We start from the raw sequence: 22,716 nt of genomic DNA, 5'->3' as shown, positions 1-22,716 counted from the left end.
AGTGTCTACTTTCCTCATTTATTTTGGTTGCTAGTCCGTTTTCCCAGGTTTTCCTCAACATTATGCATTACCTGTCCTAACTCAGAATGAGCTCCGGGTGAGAAAGGGGCACCAGGAAGAGCATAACCCAGAGTTGTTGATCCAGTCTTTTGGTTTTGTCCGTATGACCTGACAGCTAACTTTCCTGGATCCTGGGCTCTTTGAGGTGTCCCGAGCACAAAACTTTTTATTTACCGTGTGTGGTGCGCTTAGGCTTCTGCGAAGAAAACGTAACGTGCGTTTTTCTTAAAACTCTCCAGGGTGATAGAGATTGCGGCCTGCCACTCGGCGCACACGTCGGCCGCCAAGACGCAGGGCGGCCACGTGTACATGTGGGGCCAGTGCCGCGGCCAGTCGGTGACCCTGCCGCACCTCACGCACTTCTCCTCCACCGACGACGTGTTTGCCTGCTTCGCCACGCCCGCCGTCACGTGGCGCCTCCTGTCTGCGGGTGAGAGCTCCCGGCTGCCCGCCCGGACGAAGGGCACCGTCAGCCGAGCGCCGTGCCTGCGCGTCTGCTGGCTGTGGCCTCCGTCTGCTTCGGAATGCTTTACCCTCCTTTAGCTTTAATACCCTTCCCCAAATTAGATTTGCGTGATACTGTTTATTAAAATGCAATGGGAATATTATATGAATTTATTATTTCCTCCCCTTGGGTGTTTTCGGTTTGAGGTGAAATTCACATACAAAAATTAACCATTTTTAAAGTATACAATTCAGAGGTATTTACTGCCTTCACCGTGTTGGGCAGCCAGCATTTACATCAAGCTCTACAGCATTTCATCACCTTAGAAGAAGATCCTATACCCATTACGCAGTCACTCCCCAGTCTTTCTTTCCCCCAACCACTGGCAACTACCAATTTGTTTGTTTTGTTTTGTTTCTATGGATTTGCCGGTTCTGGATGTTTCCCTTAAGTGGAATCTTACCAGGTACAACCTTTTGTGTCTGACTTCTTTTACTCAGTGCTTTTGAGACCCGTCGAGGTTGTAACATAATACGTGTCAGTACTTCTTTTTATGACTGAGTCCTGTTGTATTCTATATATAGACTACAATTTGTTTGTCATCTGTTGATGGACATTTGGATGGTTTCCACTTCTTGGCTATTGTGAGTACTGTTGTTTTGAACATTCATATACAGATATTTGAGTGTGTACAGATATTCTTAAGTCCTTTTGTTATACTAAATTTATTATATAATTTAATGTGAGCTTAAAAAAATGAAGAACTTGTTAACTTTGTGGAGTTAATTCCACTTTTTTTTCTCCTTTTTTCCTTTTAACCAGTCTCAAAAGTTTTTTTTTTCCTTGGAGGAGAGCTAAGGAGAGAGATTATGAAGGATAGTGGGGGACTTCCTGGTAGTTAAGACTCTGTGCTTCCTCTGCAGGGGGCCCGGGTTCGATCCCTAGTCAGGGAACTAAGATCCCACCTGCTGCACAGTGTGGCCTGAAAAAAAATAAAAGGATAGTGGAATTGAGTGATCTTTGGTTACATCATCTGTCCCTTTTCTGAATACTGTCTTCCTTCACGGGCCTGTTGTTGATCGAAAATGTGAAGCTGTCATCAAGCTGAGTAGGCATTAGCAGGATAATCTTAGTCTCTTTTTATTTCTTATTTGTACCTTTTAGCCAGTGTATCTCTTCTAAATGTATTTCTTCTAAGTTGTTCTTTTGTTTATAGTGCAGAGGGAATAAAGTGAGTCTTGATACCCTGTGCTTGAAATTTAATACAGCTGTGACAGCATGGGGTTTGGATTGCTCAGCAGCTGATACTGAAGGTCTTGTAATACACATCCGGCTCAGGTGTGTCAGGTGGCTGGGGCTGTCCCATCAACAAGTGACCAGTCTTTGTGGTCATGGGGGCAAGATGTTTAGGAAAAGTAAAGCTGCTGCTCAACTTAAGGAAATGGAACCTTTCCAGGTTCTTTAACTGTAATTCAGTGATTGCAGTGCATGTTGTGATTAGAGAAAATTTAGTTCATAGGACGGGACTCCTTGGCCGTACTCACACATATGTATAGACCTGTACACATCTTCAAAGTCTCATATACTTGCCTAACCTGGACCTGTTTATGAAAGGCTTCCCTCGGGTTCTTGCATCTTAAAATCCTCATCTTGAAAAGACATTCTTTTCAGACCAAACGTCCTACCATTTTCTACTATTAAGTTTGGAAAAAGTACAGTCACTAAGTATATCTCCCAGGTGACTGCTTTTCCTGTCCACCCTCTAAACGTCAGAAGTGTTTGTTTTCTCGCAGTTTCTGATCTCAGCAGAGTGCTGGGAAGAAAGTCAGAGTGCCAGGGTCCAGCCCCAGCAGGATCTAGGGGTACCCTCAGGGGAGACGGTGTCGGCGAGAGAGATTTAGAGAGAGAGAAAGAAAGAATGTTTCAGATAAGAAAATAGAGGAGAGAAAGAGGTTGATATTCCTTGGTTTACGCAGAAAGCCAATAAAGCCCCAGCATGGGACTTGCTCTGTTCACGTAGGCCATAGGCACCCTCTTGATGGGAAAAAGGTGCAGAGCACCTTCTCAAGAGGGTCTTAGAAGCCCAGGCAGAAAAGTGAACTCAGAGAGCTTCTGCGCTTCAAGGGATCAGCCTGAAAAAGAAAGGGAGAGAGAAAAAAAAGACATGGGGTGACCAAGCTTCGGTGAGTGAGGCCCCCAACTTTATTTTCAAAAGGAACTTTTATACCTTGACTTGTACATAGAGGGAAATGAAAGATGCAAAGTCATGCAGAGTCAGCCCAAACAGTACATCTGTTTTGTCTTAATCAAAGTCAGGATTTTTTCTGCATACCTTTCCCATAAACAATGTTGTGTACATTATCTTCTGGCCTTGGAGGCCTGTGGACATTTTTTGACCCTCTTTTGATAAAGGGTGCTTAACCAGAAAACTTATTTTCCCTTGAAGTGTTTTTTCTTTATATTTCTAATCTGTTTCAGCCTCAGAAAGTATTAAACAAAGTTACATTCTCATGGAGCAAAGGTGCAGTGAGTTACAACAAAGAAAGAACCAATGAGCTCAAAGGTCTGATGTGGTAATTCCAAGGCTACTACTGTTTTTCTTACATTCCAACTATGTTAACTAATGCACTCCCAGGTGCACAGTGGATAAGGGATATGGGAACTTGGCAGCAAGCATTGGCTCAACAATGCAATCCTACACCAGCAGTACTCTTAATAGTTTTTAACTCTTCAAAAGGCTCTATATTTTTAGAATGTTTTAGGCTTCCCGTGTCTCTCACAGTTGGGAGGCTGTGAACAATCACATGCGTAGCTGCAAGAGTCTGGATAAACCTGCCAAGCAAGCTAGAATGCCGACAGAGGGGGTTTGAATTGAAATATTCCTCTCATGCCCTAGAGACTTATTAACTAAAGCCCTAAGTTGACTTTTTCCAGACAAAGGTGGTCGGGGATAGCCTCCTGTTAATGTCAGAAGAGTTGGTGAAAGACACAAAATAGTAAGACAGACGGATTCTGGTTTTGGGGTAGATGCTCGAGCAGGTCCGGGGGTCCCTTGAGTCCTGATCCGCCTTGTTCGTCAGGTCTCTTCCACATGACCTTGTCATGGGTGGGATCTCCCGTGCTGGCTCCCAGCATCAGAGGATGAATGGGTGCCTCTGAAGAACAGTTTCTTCTCTGGAGGGTGGTACTATACTTGTTGCCAGAAACCAAGGTGGTCCAGCCCTTAGGACGAGATGCAGGAGTTGAGTACTGAGAACTGTGTTTTGGGTGTGGAGGGTGGGTAACAATCTAGGCTCTTGGACTCTTTGCCCATCTTAGTTATTTTCTGTCTTTTCATTCACTGGAGATTCAGATATCAGGATCAGGTTTTTGAGAGAATATCCACCTTTCCCCCAAAGCCAAGAGAGCTCTGCATCGTCAGGGTCGGAGGGAAGGCTGTAGATTAGAGTAACAGGGCTTAGGCAAATGGCATTTCCTTAGGAGAGTCTGATAATAGAGCTCATGGAAAGCTCGTTGTTAGGTTTTAGCCTAGCTTTTAGCAGTTGTCCCTCTGTAAGAGTTGCCCTGGTAACAGCAGCTGCTGCGAGTCTTGGGGGAAGTCCTCATGTTGGAGGACTTGGAAATGGGTGCCCTGCATCAGTAGTACCTTCATTCAGCAATGCCAGTGAGGGTCTCTGGAATTTTTAAGTTTCCCCGTTAGCCACCTTCTTCCTCTTTTCCTTTGTTCACACATGTAAAGCACAAGAAAGTGTTGCATGAGTTTGTACACCCGCCTTTAGTTTTCTTTATGATAACACAGTTCTACTTATAGGTAAGAATTATATGTCCTTGTACCTTTTTATCAGGCAGTGTGACCACAGTTTTGTAAAGCGACTCCTCTTAAGTACACATTCCTACTAAGTAAATTTGCTCTGCTTTTGGATAGTATGTAAGGATTATTGTTTGTGCTGCATTAATTTTTAAGGTTAAAAAGGATGTTTAGATGCCAGATAGGGAGGGAAAAAGGGTCACCCTGGGAAAGAACACCACTCTAGCGTGACCACTCAAGTGAGGAATGTGTTTCTTAGGACTCCTTGAATTGAATTTACCAGCTCCTTGAAACTACCCTAAAAGCAGAGCGAAGGTGTCCAAAGTGCTTCACTGGAGGAAAACTGATCCATTCTCAGCCTTAGATGAATACTGCTCAAACTTTTGAGAGAAGAGTTTACGTAAAATGACAGTCTATAACTTTTTCTTTTCAAAAAGACTTTTTTTTTTTTTAATGTGGACCATGTTTTTAAAGTCTTGATTGAATTTGTTACAACAGTGTTTCAGTTTTATGTTTTGTTTTTTTTTGATTTTAGCTTCCCGACTAGGGATCAGACCCACATCCCCTGAGCTAAAAGGTGAAGTCTTAAGTACTGGACTACCAGGGAAGTCCACAGAATACACATTTTTAATGTCTAGCTTAGTTTGGAAGACCAGTTTTTGGCCTTTCCAAATATACATTTTTTAAATTAATTTATTTTTTATTGAAGGATAATTGCTTTACAGAATCCAAATATACATTTTTTTCTTATAGTTTATACACTTGGCGACATTTAGGTATCACCAGCTGCTGAGACTCACCTTCTCATCTCTAGATAAGATCAAAAACTATCTCCTGTGTCTGAAGTACCTTCATTCAGTGCTGACAAGGGCCCCTGGAATTTTTTGTCTCCCTGTTAGCCTGTGAAATTTAATTTAATTTCTGTGACATTAATTTTAATACTGGAAAGTTGATTTGTCGAGTAAGGTGTGAACTCTTATGACAAAAACCTAATGGAATTATCCATCATGCTAGTCACTATCTTTGTGAAGTCTTTCAAACCTTGAGCACCTGTGTTAATGTGCTTGCTTCCTTCAGAGCATGAAGACTTTCTAACAGTTGCAGAGTCACTGAAGAAAGAATTTGACAGTCCAGAAACTGCCGATCTGAAGTTTCGAATTGATGGGAAATACATCCATGTCCATAAAGCTGTTTTGAAAATCAGGTATTTTTTCATGAGTTTAGAGTCATCAGTAGCCTTACTCTTTTGCAGTCTCCATTTCCTTGTTATTCTACACAATGGAGACAAATAAGAACTAATCTTGGGAGTAGAGTGAAACAGCACACTTAATAATTTTACATGTAGTATCAGTCCACTCATTATTGAAAAGTTTTGTGTGTATGTTTCTGTGTGTGTATGTGTACGCGCGTGTACTCATGTGCCTTTTAGAAAAAGCATAATGTGGGAGTATTTTTCTGTATTGTTTGTTAAATGAAGTAGCTCATACATAATTATTTCCATCAAAAAAATTGTATATAGGTTTAAGAAAATACAAAGGCCCATCAGTGAAAAGTTTATATGTCTTCTTTTAATTAAAACTTCGGGAGAAGGCAATGGTACTCGACTCCGGTACTCTTGCCTGGAAAATCCCATGGACAGAGGAGCCTGGAGGGCTGCAGTCCATGGGGTCGCTAAGAGTTGGACATGACTGAGCGACTTCACTTTCACTTTTCACTTTCATGCATTGGAGAAGGAAATGGCAACACACTCCAGTGTTCTTGCCTGGAGAATCCCAGGGATGGGGGAACCTGGTGGGCTGCCATCTATGGGGTCACGCAGAGTCGGACACGAGTGAAGTGACTTAGCAGCAGCAGCAGTTAAAACTTCATTTTCCATAAGCAGAAAACTTACGAATACTGGACTTTCTGGTCCTGAGAGACATCTAATTCCCAGTTGAAGAAATATTCTCTAAATATGGTGCATGGCAGGAGTTCTTTGTATAAATGTGAGGAAACTTTGTATTTATTAATAACTGGATGATTGCTCACTGAGGCTGCCATTCAAGAGAGAGGCACATAAAATCTGACCGTTGAGAGTTAAACTGGCCATTTACGAGTCTTTTTTCAAAATTTAGTTTAACATCTATTTACAAAATAACATGTTTTTAGGGAACTAAAATGCTATGTCATTCATTACTTTAAGGGAGTGAGTGTCTACACCAAAGTAGTAATTGAAAAGGGGAAGGGGAATTGTTTCTGTCTGAAGACCTGTGGTCAGCCCATCGGTCCCTTTCCTGCATAGTGTTCTGACCGAGTTTAGCTATTAACCCTTGCCTAGACAACTGTAACTTTTTCCCTCCCAGATGAGGTAATTTCCTTTCTAAGTGGAGCCATTCTTTCAGTATTCCGAATGGATATTGAAAATATATTTGTGTTTTTCTACTGTAACTCATTTTAAAAAGGATTTGTAAAGATGATTTTTAAAAAATTATGAAGTATGTTATACTTTAAGAAAATCAAATATTCAGAAATCAGTTCCTCATTTAGGTGTATCTGTACATGTAAATACAATACAAAAAGACCTATTTAATTTTTCTTCAAATATATGACTATCCTAGTGAGTGTGCTTTACAAATAAATTGGTAACAGGCTTGGGAGGAGAAGAAGGGGAGCGGATGAAAGAAAAGGAACAAAGTTAGGATGGTGGCTGTTTTGAGGATAAGTCAGAAAAGAAGGAAAGTTGTCATGTATGGTAATGGAATAAAAATCCTTTGAACATAATCCAGTTAACTTTTAAAACCATTTTAAGAATGTGCTGATTACAAAAATGCTGATTGCAAGAATGTGCTGGTAACATACATTGACTCATTTGAGTGATATTAATAAGGATGAAAAGTTTGAACAGTCACTTTTGAATTTCTTTTCAATTTCATTGTTTGAAATGCCCTTTTGTATAACATCTTTTAAACGAAACAGGTAAGCAAAAGCCTTAATCTGAATGAGGTCTGTCAGATGCACACCGTGGTGCTTGTTGAAGCACTAGTTACTTTGAGGCTATGTATAATTCTTACTGTTTTAATAGGCAATAGCTTAAAGAATGAAAGTGAGTGTATGTAAAAGGTGAATATAAAAACCCTTGCATGTGGAATATATTTTGGTTCTTGTATGTGGAATGAATGTACTATTCAAATAGAGTAAATGTCCCTGTAATACTTGTTTATCCTTCCTCTCGCCGCCTTAAGCAGGTGAGTTTTGCTGTTCTGTTTCAGGTGTGAGCACTTTCGATCCATGTTCCAGTCTTACTGGAATGAGGACATGAAGGAGGTGATAGAGATAGACCAGTTCTCCTATGCTGTGTACCGTGCCTTTCTCCAGTACCTCTACACAGACGCAGTGGACCTGCCCCCTGAGGATGCCATAGGTACCAGCCATGCTGGGACTGGCAAGACACAGGGTCAAAAGCATGTCTCCTCACACTCTTACTGGGCTCACCTTGTGGCTCAGCTGGTAAAGAATTGGCCTGCAATGCAGGAGACCGGGGTTCGATGCCTGGGTTGGGAAGATCCTCTGGAGAAGGGAAAGGCTACCCACTTGGGTATTCTGGCCTGGAGAATTCCATCGACTGTATAGTCCATGGGGGTCGCAAAGAGTCGGACACAACTGAGCAACTTTCCCATACTCTTATAGTTCAGTTCAGTTAGTTGCTCAGTCGTGTCTGACTCTTTGCAATCCCATGGACTGGAGCACGCCAGGCCTCCCTGTCCATCACCAACTCCCGGAGTTGACTCAGACTCATGTCCATTGAGTCGGTGATGCCATCCAGCCATCTCATCCTCTGTCGTCCCCTACTCCTCCCGCTGTCAATCTTTCCCAGCATCAGGGCCTTTTCAGATGAGTCAGTTCTTTGTGTCAGGTGGCCAACGTATCGGAGCTTCAGATTCAGCTTCAGTCCTTCAGTGAATATTCAGGACTGATCTCCTTTAGGATGGACATGTTGAATCTCCTTGCAGTCCAAGGGACTCTCAAGACTCTCCTCCAACACCACAGTTCAAAAACATCAGTTCTTTAGTGCTCAGCTTTCTTTTATAGTCCAACTCTCACATCCATACATGACTCCTGGAAAAATCATAGCTTTGACTAGATGGACCTTTGTTGGGAAAGTAATACCTCTGGTTTTTAATACGTTGTCTAGGTTGATCATAATCTTTCTTCCAGGGAGCAAATGTCTTTTAATTTCATGGCTGCAGTCAGCATCTGCAGTGATTTTGGAGCCCCCCCAAAATAAAGTCTGTCACTGTTTCCATTGTTTTCCCATCTATTTCCCATGAAGTGATGGGACCAGATGCCATGATCATAGTTTTCTGATAGTATTGAAGGGTAAAAGGTTTCAGATTTATTGATTTTTAATGTGATTTTTAAGAACGATTTAAAGTACATGCCTTTAGAAATAGTATTTAATTTGGGTGAGAGATAAGCTTCCAGTTTGGGGTTAGTAGATGCAAACTGTAACATACAGGATGGATAAACAACATCCTGCTGTATAGCACAGGGAACCTTATTTGGTGTCCTGGGATAAATCATAATGGAAAAGGAGGTAAAAGAGAATATGTTGTTCAGTCGCCAAGTTGTATCAGACTGTTTACAACCCCATGGACTGCAGCATGCCAAGCTTCCCTGTCTCATGAATATGCTCTGGGAGATGGTGAAGGACAGGGAAGCCTGGCATGCTGCAATCCATGAGGTCGTGAAGAGTCAGACACAGCCGAGCAACTGAACAATGACATGGTCGAGTATATAAGTGTATGACGGAGTCGCTTTGCTATACAGCAGAAATTAACATTGTAAATCAACTATACTTCAATTTTTAAAAAGTTTAGAAAGTATATATAGATATCACAGTTAATAATTATGGACACAGTTAATTTATAACTGTGATCTTATTTTACTCTTTTAATCTTGAAGTATAAGTTGCTAGTGAATTAAGCATATCGTTTTGGAAACACAGGAGAATTCGATTTTTCCTCTTCCTTTGTACTATAGAAGAAATTGTATAAACGGAGTATAGAAGAGGTGTGTTTGGGAGGTGGGAAGGGGACGAACTTAGAGAATTTATTTAGTAAGATTCGGAGTACTGTTCCCTAAGAAGCTTCTGCTGACTTATCTGTATAACTCTCTTCACCAAAATGAAATATGTATGTTTATAGATGATTGGAAACTATTATAAGCTCCATTAAGCATCCCATACTTTACTTTTAGGTCTTCTGGACTTGGCGACGTCCTACTGTGAAAACAGGCTGAAGAAACTTTGCCAGCATATCATCAAGCGAGGCATCACCGTGGAGAATGCCTTCTCACTGTTCTCCGCCGCGGTCAGATATGACGCAGAGGTAACGTAAACCAGCACGCAGAAACACACACCGCCCGTAACTGCCCGTGGGCACCTTTCCCCCTTTTTTTCTCATGGGACAAGGAACATGATGAGGGACTTCACTTCTGTTTAGGGAATCATTGAATGAACTGACCCCTAAAAAAAAGAAATCTGGCTGGCTTTATTCTCTGTTCACAGTTTCAAAAATGGTCGTTTCTCCTATTTCTACCTGAGATAGGAGACTGGAGTCCCAGCAGCTCCACTGCAGGTTGGAATATAAAGAGCCACACCTAATGGGACTAGCAGACGGCACATGATACTCTCAAGTATTTCTCCAGGCGAGCTTAAAGTACCTTTTCTCAGGACCCGCTGTGCTTTCGCCCCATCTTTGCCCTGTCGTAAGCCGGGGCTGCCCTGTGATTTATACCTGTGTTTGCTCTGAAGTTCTGTCGTCATCTAATTGTCACTCACGGTTATTCATGGATGAAGAGCCTGCTCTGGACTCCTTTTTGTTTGGTGGTTTTTTATACTGGATTGATTCATGGATCTCTAGAGAGTCCTTGAGTGAATGGGCTGTTGGGATCCTGAAGCTCTTTGACTGTGCATTTTCTGGACATGCAGAGCCATGGCACCGTCAGAATGTAAGCTCCCTCTGAGCAGGAACTGGATCCCGTCCGTCTGTGGCCTTGTGCCCAGCGCATGGGTGGCCAGTGTTTGTTGAACTGAGTGAAGGTGGTGCCGCAGGAAGGATGCATTAAGGATAACTAGGGAACTGAAGGCTGAGATGGTTGCTTTTATGTCTTCATGGAGAATAAAAGTCAGAGAGCAATAGCTTTGGCATCTGAGGTGTCTAGCTAAGGTTTGCACCCTAAATGACACAGTCAGTCTTTCATTTTATCGTCATGTGACCAGGGAGATCACCTGGTGTCAGAGAATTTACCAGACTCATGCAAAGATCTGCAGCCGCGGCCTTGGAGATGTGTTGGAGGACAGACTGCGTCTTCGCCGCATTTGGGGATCGAAATGGACCATTATGTCTTGTTTTCAAAATGCATCCTATTTTTATTTCAGATTATATTATGATTATAAATATTTGATAAGGTCAGATATAGCTGATTTTCTCTGTGGCCTTTTCAACAGTTGGGATGATGATCAAAGTAAATAATTTCTAATAGGAAATGGATGTCTAATTTTTTTCCTACCCTTTCTTTGTCATCAAACAGCAACACTGTTTCTTCAGATTTTATTTCCTCCCAGTGATATAATTTTAAATTGGTCCATGACTTTTCACTTCATTTGGCGGTTGACTTTGAACCTTCTGTGTCTCCTCCTCAGTGCTAATGAGGTCTGTGTTCTTGAGATAAGGATCTTGCTGACCAAAACCAGTCAGGACCGCCTGTGCTGTGCTACGTTGCTTCAGTCGTGTCTGATTCTGTGCGACCCCGTGGACTGTAGCCCCAGGCTCCTCTGTCCATGGGATTCTTCAGGCGAGAATACTGGAGTGGGTTGCCATGCTCTCCTCCAGGGGATCTTCCCCACCCAAGGATCAAACCCGTGTATCTTTTGTCTAACCTGCATTGGCAGGCAGGTTCTTTACCACTAGCACCACCTGGGAGCCAGGACCACTGGGGCAGCAACTCGACTCTAGTTGCTGGAAAGTTCTTTCTCACCTTCAGCTAAAATCTACCCCAGAAAGTTTACGGAAGATGCCTTATGCCTACCCAGGCCAGGTCATTTCCTTCACTAGTTTTCACTTTTCTGATATCAAGTACATTAGAAGCTGTCCCTTGCTTGAGACCACAGATGTGCTTCACCAGAGTCTGTCCCAGTGCGGGCGTATAGTTGGCACTCAGAAATACGTGCTGAGTTAAATGAACGAATGATTGTATTTGAAACATGTCACCATAAAGTTGTACTTTAAAAAAAATTGTTAATACAGTATTGTAAAGTAAAATAAAGTAAAAAAAAAAAAAAAAAAAAAATTGTTAAACAGTAACTCATAATCCTGTAAATTTTATGTATTCAACGTAGAGAAATTAGAAAATAGAAGGCAAAAAGCCTTCTTTTTAGGTTGTATTATTTTTTATTCTGTTGGGAGTTATATAATTGACTAATGTAACTTTATATTTTATTTCCTTAATACTGTAGAATGTAGAAAGTAAATAAAGCTTTAGAATATAAAAATAAAGGCCACTTACAATATCTGTTAGTTGATGGGAAGCTCCTGCTAAGGGAGATTGGAAATTAGCTACAAAATCTGTTATTTTCAGTGATTCAGCTTAGGGACCCTACATGACTTTTCTTTCATTCTGTGAAAATGCTAGGAGGGTGGAGACTCCCTGCCTCTCATATTTCTTCTTTTTTCTGTAAAAGTTACTGTGGTTCCTCCATGCTTCGACAAGAGAATTTTGAAGCAAATGTACATATGTTAAAGGAACAAAATGTATTGACTTAATAGTTGTGAAGGTTTTTGAAAGTAAGCTAATTGTTGTGGAACCCTTATATTATAGATGCATTGTCAAATTTTCTGCAAGTTTTTAAAAAGTAAAGAAGGACTTAGAGAAAGAAGACTTAAATATTCCTATAGTACAAACCTGAATAAGTGTTGATATCAGGGGAGAAAATGTGAATAAAACCTTGTCTCATGATAGTCCTGATCATGTTATAGGTATAAACATTTTGAAATGCTTCTAATTATACTGTTTCTTTTCAGGAAATTTTTGTTTTCTGTGTCCGGTTGAACATTATAAGAAACAATTGGGGAGGTTTTTTTTGTTTTGTTTAATCAGATTAGAGAACTTTCCAGAAAATTTTAAGAGCAACTATGTCTTAAATTTTTGCTTTTGGTGGATAGAAATAAATATGAGCCAAGAATCTAATTACAGAATTGATTTTGGGATATGATTTTTTTAAAACTTAGTGCTAATGCCAGATGGTCAGCATTTACTTCTTTTCTTAGGAGGTTAATTAAACATTTTTTGTGATCAGTAGACTACAGAATATTTTTTGAGTGTATATTCAGTCACTCAGTCATGTCTGACTCTGTGACCTCATGGACTGCAGCTTGCCAGCCTTCCCTGTCCTGCACTATCTCTCAGAGTTTGCTCAGACTCGTGTCCATCGAGTCAGTGATGCCATCCAACCATCTCATCCTCTGTCGCCCCCTTCTCCTCCTGCCCTCAGTCTTTCCCAACATCAGGATCTTCTCCAATGAGTTGGCTCTTTGCATCAGGTGCCCAAAGTATTGGAGCTTCAGCATCAGTCCTTCCACAGTGAATATTCAGAGTTGATCTCCTTTAGGATCTGGTTGGATCTCCTTGCAGTCCAAGAGACTCTCAAGAGTCTTCTCCAACATCACAGTTCGAAAGCATCAATTCTTCGGCCCTTAGCCTTCTTCATGGTCCAGCTCGCACATCCATACGTGACTACTGGCAAAACCGTAGCTTTGACTCTACGGACCTTTGTCAGCAAAGTGATGTCTCTGCTTTTTAAAAATTTTTTCCATTATGGTGAGACACTGAAATACTTTCTAAAAAAGAAAAAACCCACTTTGATATGGAATGTTTTTGTACTTGATGTACAGTTGATCCTTGAACAGTGCAGGGGTTAAAGGTGTATAATTTACAGTCAACCCTCCATATCTGTGGTTTGTCCAAATCCCTGGAGTCAGTCAGCCTCGGATCCTGTAGTGCAGTTAGTATGTGCTGTTGAAAAATATCACCCTGGCCGAGTAGTCCTTCTGCAAAATGTCTAAGCACTCATGTATTTTAGCCTTGGGCTTTTAGGACTGGATAAGAACTCCATTGAAAGCTGCAACATCATTTTAAAATGTGGGTTTTAAGACTATCAATCTTCCATGTTTTGTTACTAAAGAAAATCTCTGGAAAGAAAAACCAAGTTATTTTCAGAGTGTGTACAGTGATTGGAATAATGTGATGTTTAAAGATTGAGAATGAATTTATAAATGTAGAATAGCAGTATTGTTTTGATCTTTTTCCTGATTACAACAAATCTGCTGTTTGATCTACTTCAGAATCACTTTATAATAATTCCACCACAGAATGTCATAAACATGGACTTTGCTTTCCGAAACACCAAGAATACCATATTACGAGATTCCTTGAATTTACACCCTTGCCCACTTTGATATTCCATAGCCTTGAGAAGGCACTTAGAAACTTTTTTCACCTGCTGGTCAAATGCTCCTCGTCCTTCTTAGAATTTTTTTTTTTTTAAGTCCAGCAGTCCTGTTATAGTCGACTTATTCGTTGGGTAAGAGTTGCATTTTTTTTCCTAGGTGATTGAAGATCTGATCATTTGCATATTGAGCTAAACAAATCATGTCGGTTCTTACACTATTTAAGAATTCTCAGAAGGGCATTTTTCTAACGCACATAGCAACATCAGCAGCACACGGGATCAGGTGCTGATTGAATCTGCTTGACTGTGCAGCTCTCTGGTTCATGGAAGTGAACGTGCAGATTTTAATTCCTCCCTTCAAGTGTGTTCAGCGCTTCTTTTTCTGAAGATCTGCCTTAACCACAGTTTAATTAGTTATTTAGACAACTCAGATTTAGGTTACTTTCAGTATTCTTTGGAGAAGGCAATGGCACCCCACTCCAGTACCCTTGCCTGGAAAGTCCCATGGATGGAGGAGCCTGGTGGGCTGCAGTCCATGGGGTCACTAAGAGTCAGACACGACTGAGCATCTTCACTTTTACTTTTCACTTTCATGCATTGGAGAAGGAAATGGCAGCCCACTCCAGTGTTCTTGCCTGGAGAATCCCAGGGACAGGGGAGCCTGGTGGGTTGCCATCTATGGGGTCGCACAGAGTCGGACACGATTGAAGCGACCTGGCAGCAGCAGCAGCTGTATTCTTTAGTTAGCGTTTCAGTGTTTGAAACTATTAAACATTTGTTGAATGCAGTTGACCCTTGATCAACATGGGTTTGAACTGCATGGGTCCACTTATACATGGATATTTTTCAGTAGTAAATACTGCAGTACGTTAGACCCATGGTTGGCTGAATCTGCAAATATGGAGGGCCAGCTATAAATTATACTTGGGTTAACCCCCCTGTCATTCAAGGATCAACTGCACTGAGAAATCTCACTAAACTAAGTGGAGGGGAAGACAAAGCAATTTGATAAAACTATTTTCATAGAGTTGTGAACTGACAGTTTAGAAGCCCCATTTGTATACCTGGGGTTTCCCTGGTGGCTCTGACGGTAAAGAATGCCTGCAGTGTGGGAGACCCAGGTTTGATCACTGGGTCTGGAAGATCCCTTGGAGAAGGGATTGGCTACCCACTCCAGTATTCTGGCCTGGAGAATTCCACGGACAGAGGAGCCTGGTGGGATACAGTTCATGGGGTTGCAAAGAGTTAGACATGACTGAGCAAATAACACTTTTCACTTTGTATGCCTGTACTATATAAAAAAGTTCTTAAAAGTTTATATCCCAGGTAATCTATACAATTAATAAACTAAATAAACTCACTTTTTCATTATACTACAAAGATCTTTAATTCCAAATTAGCAGATATAGAAGTGGTAAGTTTTTGGGTTTTTTTATTTTTGCACTTCTTATTTTGTATGGGGTTATAGCAGAAGGGAATGGCAGAGGATGAGATGGTTAGATAGCATCACTGACTCAATGGATGTGAATTTGAGCAAATTCCAGGAGATGTGAAGAACAGAATAGCCTAGCGTGCTGCAGTTCATGGGGTTGCAGAGAGTTGGACACAGTGACTGAACAGCAACAACGAATAGCCGATTAACAAGCAATGCTGTGATGGTTTCAGGCGGACAGTGACGGGACTCAGCCGTACATACACATGTATCCATCTCCCCCAAACTCCTCTCCATCCAGGCTGAGAAGTGGTATGGTTTTGCAGTGTCAGAATTTAATTTCGCCTTTGAACTTGAAATTGTATAATTAAAATTTAAATACCTAAAGATCTGTATCTGATATGTGACATGGTTTGAAGAACTTTTTATGCTGTGACTGGGTCCTTCTTCCTCAGTTATATGTAGATAAACTAGTTACATATTTTTTGATAAATTAAAAATGTGACTTTCATCTTTCTATGGAATATAATTCAGTCCCTAGAGCTGTTTAGTAACCATTGAGTTATAATACCAGCAGTGTTATATTGCTTTTTCCTGAATAACAATGTGAGAGAGAATGTTTTATGTTGTAGGGCATTCAGCTTTCCATTTAGCTCACCAGGAATCTCTTACTTTAAAACAAAACAAAGCCATGGATCCAGAGACTGCGCTAACAATCTAAATGTATTTTCAGTTATCTGGGAATAGAGCTCTGGCAGCAGCTGGCTGAGAGACTTCAGATGTGGTTTCTCTCTTCCTGGTTATGACTGGAGGGGGGTGCTTCTTTGAGCAAAGGACAGAGAGACTTGTCGAACGAGGAAGCATTTGTTTGCAGGGGTCTGAAAGGGGCATTTCTGTGTGGAAAGCAGCCCTTCCCCACCCTGCCTGATATTCTCATTTGCTGGGAGCTGGGATGCAGGAAGCCAAGACCCTACAGTTTAACTGTTGTTGGGATCCTGGTCTGGTAGAACCCTGAATATTTACCTTCAGTCTTGCTGGCCAGGTTACAGAAACTGAGCTGTTAGACTTCACCTTTGTGTACATTCCCGGTTACCTGACTGGTGTAATAAATGTATCTTCCAACACTTGAAGGAACAGAGGTCACAGTAGCATTTTGCTGGGGGTGAAAGCATGTCTTAGCACAGGCCAAAATCAATTCTGAAACTGTTGGTTTGCCACTTGTGTATGAGACTTGCCCTGTGAATGTTGATAGCTGGTGACTCTCCTCCTCTGATTGACTATCTGAGAAATTAGTGTGGTGGAAATTATAGTATATTATTCCTTGTGGCTTTAAAAAGGAAGACATTTTTATATAGGAGAGCATGAAAGTGATTTTAAGGTCTTTGGAATTTTTATTTAAATTTTTTTTAAATTGTTTTTTTAGAATGTTTAATGTGTCCCTTTAGGTTGACCAATTCTCTTCATCATTTTTCTGTTTCTTAAAGTCTTTTCTTCCCTGGAACCAAATGACCCACATCTTAATGCTTTTCTCTGATGCTAGAATGTAGTAAAACATATAATATGGACTTAAGTTGCTTTCAGCTCTTTAAAATCATGTCTTTGAGTGACTGGATTATGTGATAATTTTGAAGAAACTGCACCCCCACATCCCACAACTCTGTGTGTGTGTTTTGAAGAGTCAGACTTGAGTACGGGAACCATTGCTTTTACTGTGTGATGAGAAAATAATTTGTATTTTTTCTGCCTTGTACCTGTGGTCACGTGTTTGCCTAGTTTGGGGTTTCTGGCCTCAAATCTCTTCTAGGGGAGGGTGAGAGCTTTGGGGTGAGGGATCTGGAGAGAAGTAATTCAGTCAAAGTTAATTAAAAAAAGGCCTCTTCTTGTTTTTATTTTTGTTGTGTGTGTCCAGGATTTAGAAGAATTCTGCTTTAAGTTTTGCATCAATCATTTGACAGAAGTCACACAGACTGCAGCATTTTGGCAAATGGATGGCCCTCTCCTAAAGGAATTCATTGCTAAAGCCAGTAAATGTGGAGCCTTTAAGAACTGAAGCCCAAGACTGCTGGGTTTTGTGTGAGTGCTCTGGGGCTGGTGAAGGCGTGTCGTTTGTGCCCTATGGGGGATGTAATTCTGCAGGTAAAGAAAACCAAAACCATCACATGTCTTGCTCACATGGGGATACAGTTCTCTGTGTAGGGATATGTGAAGAGTGCACAGCTCTTCCTGAACCCGATTAAAACTATTTCCAGATGTGTGTATTTTGAATGTGACCTTGACATGGCTGGGACATTGTAGAGGGGTGAAAGTTTTGCTGGTTGGTTGTTTTTTTGGTTTTGTTTGTTTTTGATTAGAGGAACTTCTAAAGTTGGAAAGCAGATGTTTGCGGCAACTCTCCTGGCTCACGTATCAGCAGCCCTTTTGATCCCAGGAGTTGGGACAGTGCACAGATTGTGAGAGGCATAGCAGGGCCCACCCCCCACCCCCCAGAATGAAAGGTGCTGGCTTGGGACTTGGCTGAAGAGCTGCATTAGTTGCTAGGTCTGTAGCCTCACTTTGAAGGGATAGTTAAGATCGTTTGAGGTTTTACTTGTGTTTTTTGCATCATTGATGACTTTTTTTAACTTCAAAATCATACTCAATTAAATGTAAACCTATTGAAATGATAATTACATGAAGACGAATTTCTCGGTTAGTCAGGGTTTCTCTTAAGACTTAAGTACGTTAAAGAGTAGTAATGTAGAACTATCTATGAAAAATTAATAATGGAAGGAACTTCACTTGGGTGAAGGTGAATATTTTATAAATCAGAGTCTCCACTTCTATCTAACAGTGTTTTATTAAGGCTAAATTTGAGAACCCAAATTTAAATGCCCCCACCTTTTCCCCTATAAATGCTAATCGTGTAAGAGGATAATAGTGATATATTCAGCATTCTCTTGCTTCCTAAATCATGGTTGCTGAATCATCAGATTAACTATATCTGACTCAAATAAGTAGTTCTTAAACCCAGGTTTCTTACAGGACTTAACAGAATTTGTTTTTATTGGTCTTTATCTGTGCCAAATACCACCATACATTTTGCTTATTTGAAATTTCACCAGCTTTCACATTTGATTTTCTTTTTGGTTGTGTTAGGTATAATATTTAGCACAACTTAACTTTGAAGAAGGATCTAAATTACGGGGCGGGTGGTCTGGTTATGAAATGTGGCTTTGGGAGTAAGAGTGTTCAGTGTGTGTCTTTTAAGCTTGCTTCATGTGTGTCTGTTGAGCTTGCTTTGAGAACAAGGCTTTGTTCTTCTCTCTGGCCAACAGACTCATTTCTCTCTGGGGAAGCTCCCTTGGTGAACTGTTTGCTGTTTGGAAGGTCTCCCATCTGAATTGAGACTAGATACATTTTCAGACTCAAATGAACAAGAGGGTGAAGAGATGCTGCAGCTACTGTTCTTAGCAAAGTTTCTGTGTGTGTGTTGGTGGGGGAGGGCCCAAAGATGGAAATTCATTGATGGGGGCAATAAACACAAGCCCAGAAATCCCAGCCCCCTTTTCTTGACCGTGTTCCAGGTGATCAAAGCCCAGTGAGTTACTACATTAGGATTATTACTGCAGCATGATAGAATTTTCTTACTAGGTTGAGAAATGTACATTAATTTGATTATTAGCTATGATGGATAGTATTTATAACAATCACTGTCATAGGCTTATGATCCGGGCAAAACAAGAACTTCAGTGTGTTTACTATTGCTCTTACTTGAAAAAAAAACACTTTAACAAAAGCACAAATTAACATAGTATATCCATTTCCATAGATAGTTCATTCATTCAACAAATATTTGCCGAGTTCCTAATAGGTGAAGAACCACTTCTCAGATTACTGAGTTATTTGTATGAGTATGTATTCAGTGAAGAGAACAGGAAAAAGTCCTTCAGAAAGTACTTGTGTGTATGTGTTTTTTTTTTAAATTATACTCTTATTTTTCTACCTGGTTTTGTTAATCACAGCAGGAGGCAAAAACTGTTCTTTGAGTTGTTTTCTTCATCTGACATAATTATGAAAGCCGAAGTATTCGTATTTCTTAAAATAGCCCTAAAATGTACTCTTGAACTTCTTACTGGAACATTTGATACTCTAGTTATACAGGTTGTATTTATGCAGTGTTTAGAGTGACATGTTAATAAATAAAGCAGTCTGTCATAATGGGTATCTAGAGTTATCTTTTCTCTCTCAAAAATCAATCATATGCAGCCTTAAAAAGGAAAGAAATTCTGACATGCTGCCGCTTGGATGAACTTTGAGGGTGTTACGCTCAGTGAAATAAGCCAGTCACAAAATGACAAGCCCTGTATGATCCCACTTACATGCGATCCCTCGAGCAGTCAAGGTAGATGGTTGTTGCCAGGGGCTGGGGGAAGGGGTCCGAGGGGTTATTACGTAATAGGTTCAGAGTTTCCGTTTAGCAAGATAAAAAGTGTCGTGTGTGCAGATGGTACACAACAATGCTTATGGACTTAATGCTACCGAACTTAACCATGGTTAATACGGTAATGTGTATTTTGCAATGAAAAATTTTTTAAAAAGCAGTACTCTGATTCTTGGATATTAGGCTAAAAGCAGGTATCACCGTGAGCATTTCCCTGGTGGCTCAAAGGGTAAGGCATCTGCCTGCAGTGCGGGAGACCCGGGTTCGATCCCTGGGTCAGGAAGATCCCTTGCAGAAGGAAATGGCAACCCACTCCAGTATTCTTGCCTGGAGAATCCCCATGGACAGAGGAACCTGGTCGGGCTACAGTCCATGAGGTTGCAAAGAGTCGGACACAACTTAGCGACTTTCACTCCACCATGAGGATGCTGTTTCTCAGCTATTTCCCAACCCCAGAAAATAGGCTCTAGTTTTATTCCTGCTGAAAGACACTACAGTTGAGCCATCACAGTGGAAAAATATTAATAATTCTGGATCCTTTGGGGGACTAATAAATGAGGGGTGAGACATAGTCCCTGTCCTCAAGGAATGTAAAAATTGTTAGGAGAGAGGAGCAAGATTTAGGAGTAAACACGGTAACAACATTTATAAACAGCTTCTCATAAGTCATTGAGAAGAAACCCAGTCTGGTTAGTGTGAGAAGTAGTTGTTCTGAAGGCTCTGTTTGTGCGGCACGGGGGCGCACACACAGTGGCCTTTTAGCTCATTCCCAAAACAGGTGAGCGGCCCAAGCAACGGCTCAGAGGTGGGGGCTAACACGCCTTCCAGGACGTTACCGTAAGCAAGCTTGTTTGGTCAGAATGGAGAAAATAAACCAGGGCTCCTCGGGCAGCAGTGTTGGCAAGGGGAGGGGGTGTGGACATGTGTGGTGTGTGCGTGTGTGTGATGTGGATGAGAACAGCTATTTCCCATGATGCCAGGCCCTGTGCCTCACAAATACTTGGTTTTTGTTTTCTGGCTGTGCCGAGTCTTCATTGCTGTTCGCGGGCTTCCTCTAGTTGCGGCGCATGGGAGCCGTTATTCCTGGTTGCGGTTGCACAGGCTTCTCATTGCGGCGGCGTCTCTGGTTGCAGAGCCCAGGCTCCAGGCGTCTCTGGCTTGGTAGTTGCGACACTGGCTTAGTCCGGCACGTGGAATCTTTCCTGGCCAGGGATCAAACCTGTGTGCCCTGAAATGGCAGGCAGATTCTTATCCACTGCACTATCAGAGACGGCCCCTGTGTTTTCTTTTTTAATGCCCACATTTTTGTACCATAGAGTAGGCAAAATTAGGCTCAGATTAAATAATTTTTTCAGCAGTAAGTGACTCTGTGAAAGTACAAACCCAGGTTCTGTTTTCACTTGTCCAACATTTGCCACTTGACAGCTGCCTCATTCTTGTTGCTCTGTTGCGCTGAGTTGCCACTGTGAATGACCAGTGAAATCTGAAAGCAAAGTGGAGGCCAGAGGGTTTTTTAAACGTCACGACATGAGAACAGTTCCTCAGATAAGCTTTGCTATAGGATGTAACATCAGGGAGGCAAGCTGAAGTTACAGCAGCATCTAGACCAGGGGAAATCTTTCTTCAGCAGGTCTAAGATGGAGTCTTGGCTTTTTTATTGAGGTATAGTTGATTTATAAGGTCCGTCTAGTCAAGGCTATGGTTTTTCCTGTGGTCATGTATGGATGCAAGAGTTGGACTGTGAAGAAAGCTGAGTGCCGAAGAATTGATGCTTTTGAACTGTGGTGTTGGAGAAGACTCTTGAGAGTCCCTTGGACTGCAAGGAGATCCAACCAGTCCACACTAAAGGAGATCATCCCTGGGTGTTCTTTGGAAGGACTGATGCTAAAGCTGAAACTCCAGTACTTTGGCCACCTCTTGCGAAGAGTTGACTTGATTCATTGGAAAAAGCTCTGATGCTGGGAGGGATTGGGGGCAGGAGGAGAAGGGGACGACAGAGGATGAGATGGCTGGATGGCATCACTGACTCGATGGACGCGAGTCTGAGTGAACTCTGGGAGTTGGTGATGGACAGGGAGGCCTGGCATGCTGCCATTCATGGGGTCACAAAGAGTCGGATACGACTGAGCGACTGAACTGATTATTAGTTTTAGATATACAACATATTGATTGAACATTTTTATAGCTTATACTCCATTTATAGTTATTATAAAATCTTGGCTATATTGTGTATCCTAATAGCTTATTCATTATAAAACCTAATAGTTGTAGCCCTTGGTCCCCTAAGGTTGTGTTGTGTCCAGCCCCTTCCCTCACCCCACTTGTAACCTCAAGTTTGTTCTCTGTGCTTGTGAGTCTGTTTTTTTTTGTTACATTCACTAGTTTGTTTTAATTTTTAAGTTCCACATGTAAGTTGAAAACATACAGCGTCTGTCTTTTGCTCTGATTTCTCTTAGCATAATACCCTCCAAGTCCATCCGTGTTGTTGCAAATGTCAGAATTTCCTTCTTTTTGATGGCTATCTAGTACACACACACACACCCCACACATCTTCATCTGTCCATCTGTTGATTAACACTTAGATTTCTTCCATACCACGGCTACTGTAAATAATGCTGCTATGAATATTGGGGGATTGAACCTGGGCCATGGCAGTGAAAGCCCAAATCCTAACCACTGGATCACCAGGGAACTCCCCTCTTTATGGTCTTTTTGAGGATAGCCATTCTGACAGGTATGAGGTGATACATCATGATACTTTTTGCATTTCCCTGATGAGTTAGCAATGTTGAGCATCTTTTCGTGTGCCTGCTGGCCATCTATCTCTATGTCCTTTTTAACGAAATGTCCCTTTTGCTCTTCTATTTTTCATACAAAGTTGTTTTTTTTTTTGATGTTGAATTAGATGAGCCATTTACATGTTTTGTATATTAACCCTTTATCATATCATTTGTAAATATTTTCTCCCATTCTGTAGGTTGTCTTTTTGTTCTGTAGATGGTTAATGTGTCATTTAAGATCAGTGTTGCCTTGTAGACTTTCTGTCTGGATAATCTGTCCATTG

At 41.3% G+C, this 22,716-nt stretch overlaps 1 protein-coding gene across 2 annotated transcripts in view; it reads left to right on the top strand.

The window, feature by feature from the left end:
* RCBTB1 (RCC1 and BTB domain containing protein 1) overlaps window positions 1–19,304 on the top strand; it is a 52,357-nt gene extending 33,053 nt beyond the window's left edge. For both annotated transcript variants that reach the window (XM_068984691.1, XM_068984690.1), the window contains exons 9-13: window positions 300–490; window positions 5,391–5,517; window positions 7,562–7,713; window positions 9,549–9,679; window positions 17,142–19,304. In XM_068984691.1, coding sequence (XP_068840792.1) covers window positions 300–490; window positions 5,391–5,517; window positions 7,562–7,713; window positions 9,549–9,679; window positions 17,142–17,282 — 742 coding nt within the window. In that variant the 3' untranslated portion in view covers window positions 17,283–19,304. The remainder of the gene's footprint in view (window positions 1–299; window positions 491–5,390; window positions 5,518–7,561; window positions 7,714–9,548; window positions 9,680–17,141) is intronic.
* The last annotated feature ends 3,412 nt before the right edge of the window (window positions 19,305–22,716 follow it).

The sequence above is a fragment of the Capricornis sumatraensis genome, chromosome 12 (assembly GCF_032405125.1).
Source record: "Capricornis sumatraensis isolate serow.1 chromosome 12, serow.2, whole genome shotgun sequence".
Taxonomy (NCBI): Eukaryota; Metazoa; Chordata; class Mammalia; order Artiodactyla; family Bovidae; genus Capricornis; species Capricornis sumatraensis.
Note: the sequence above shows the minus strand (reverse complement) of the source record. Positions and strands in the feature narration are given on the sequence as shown.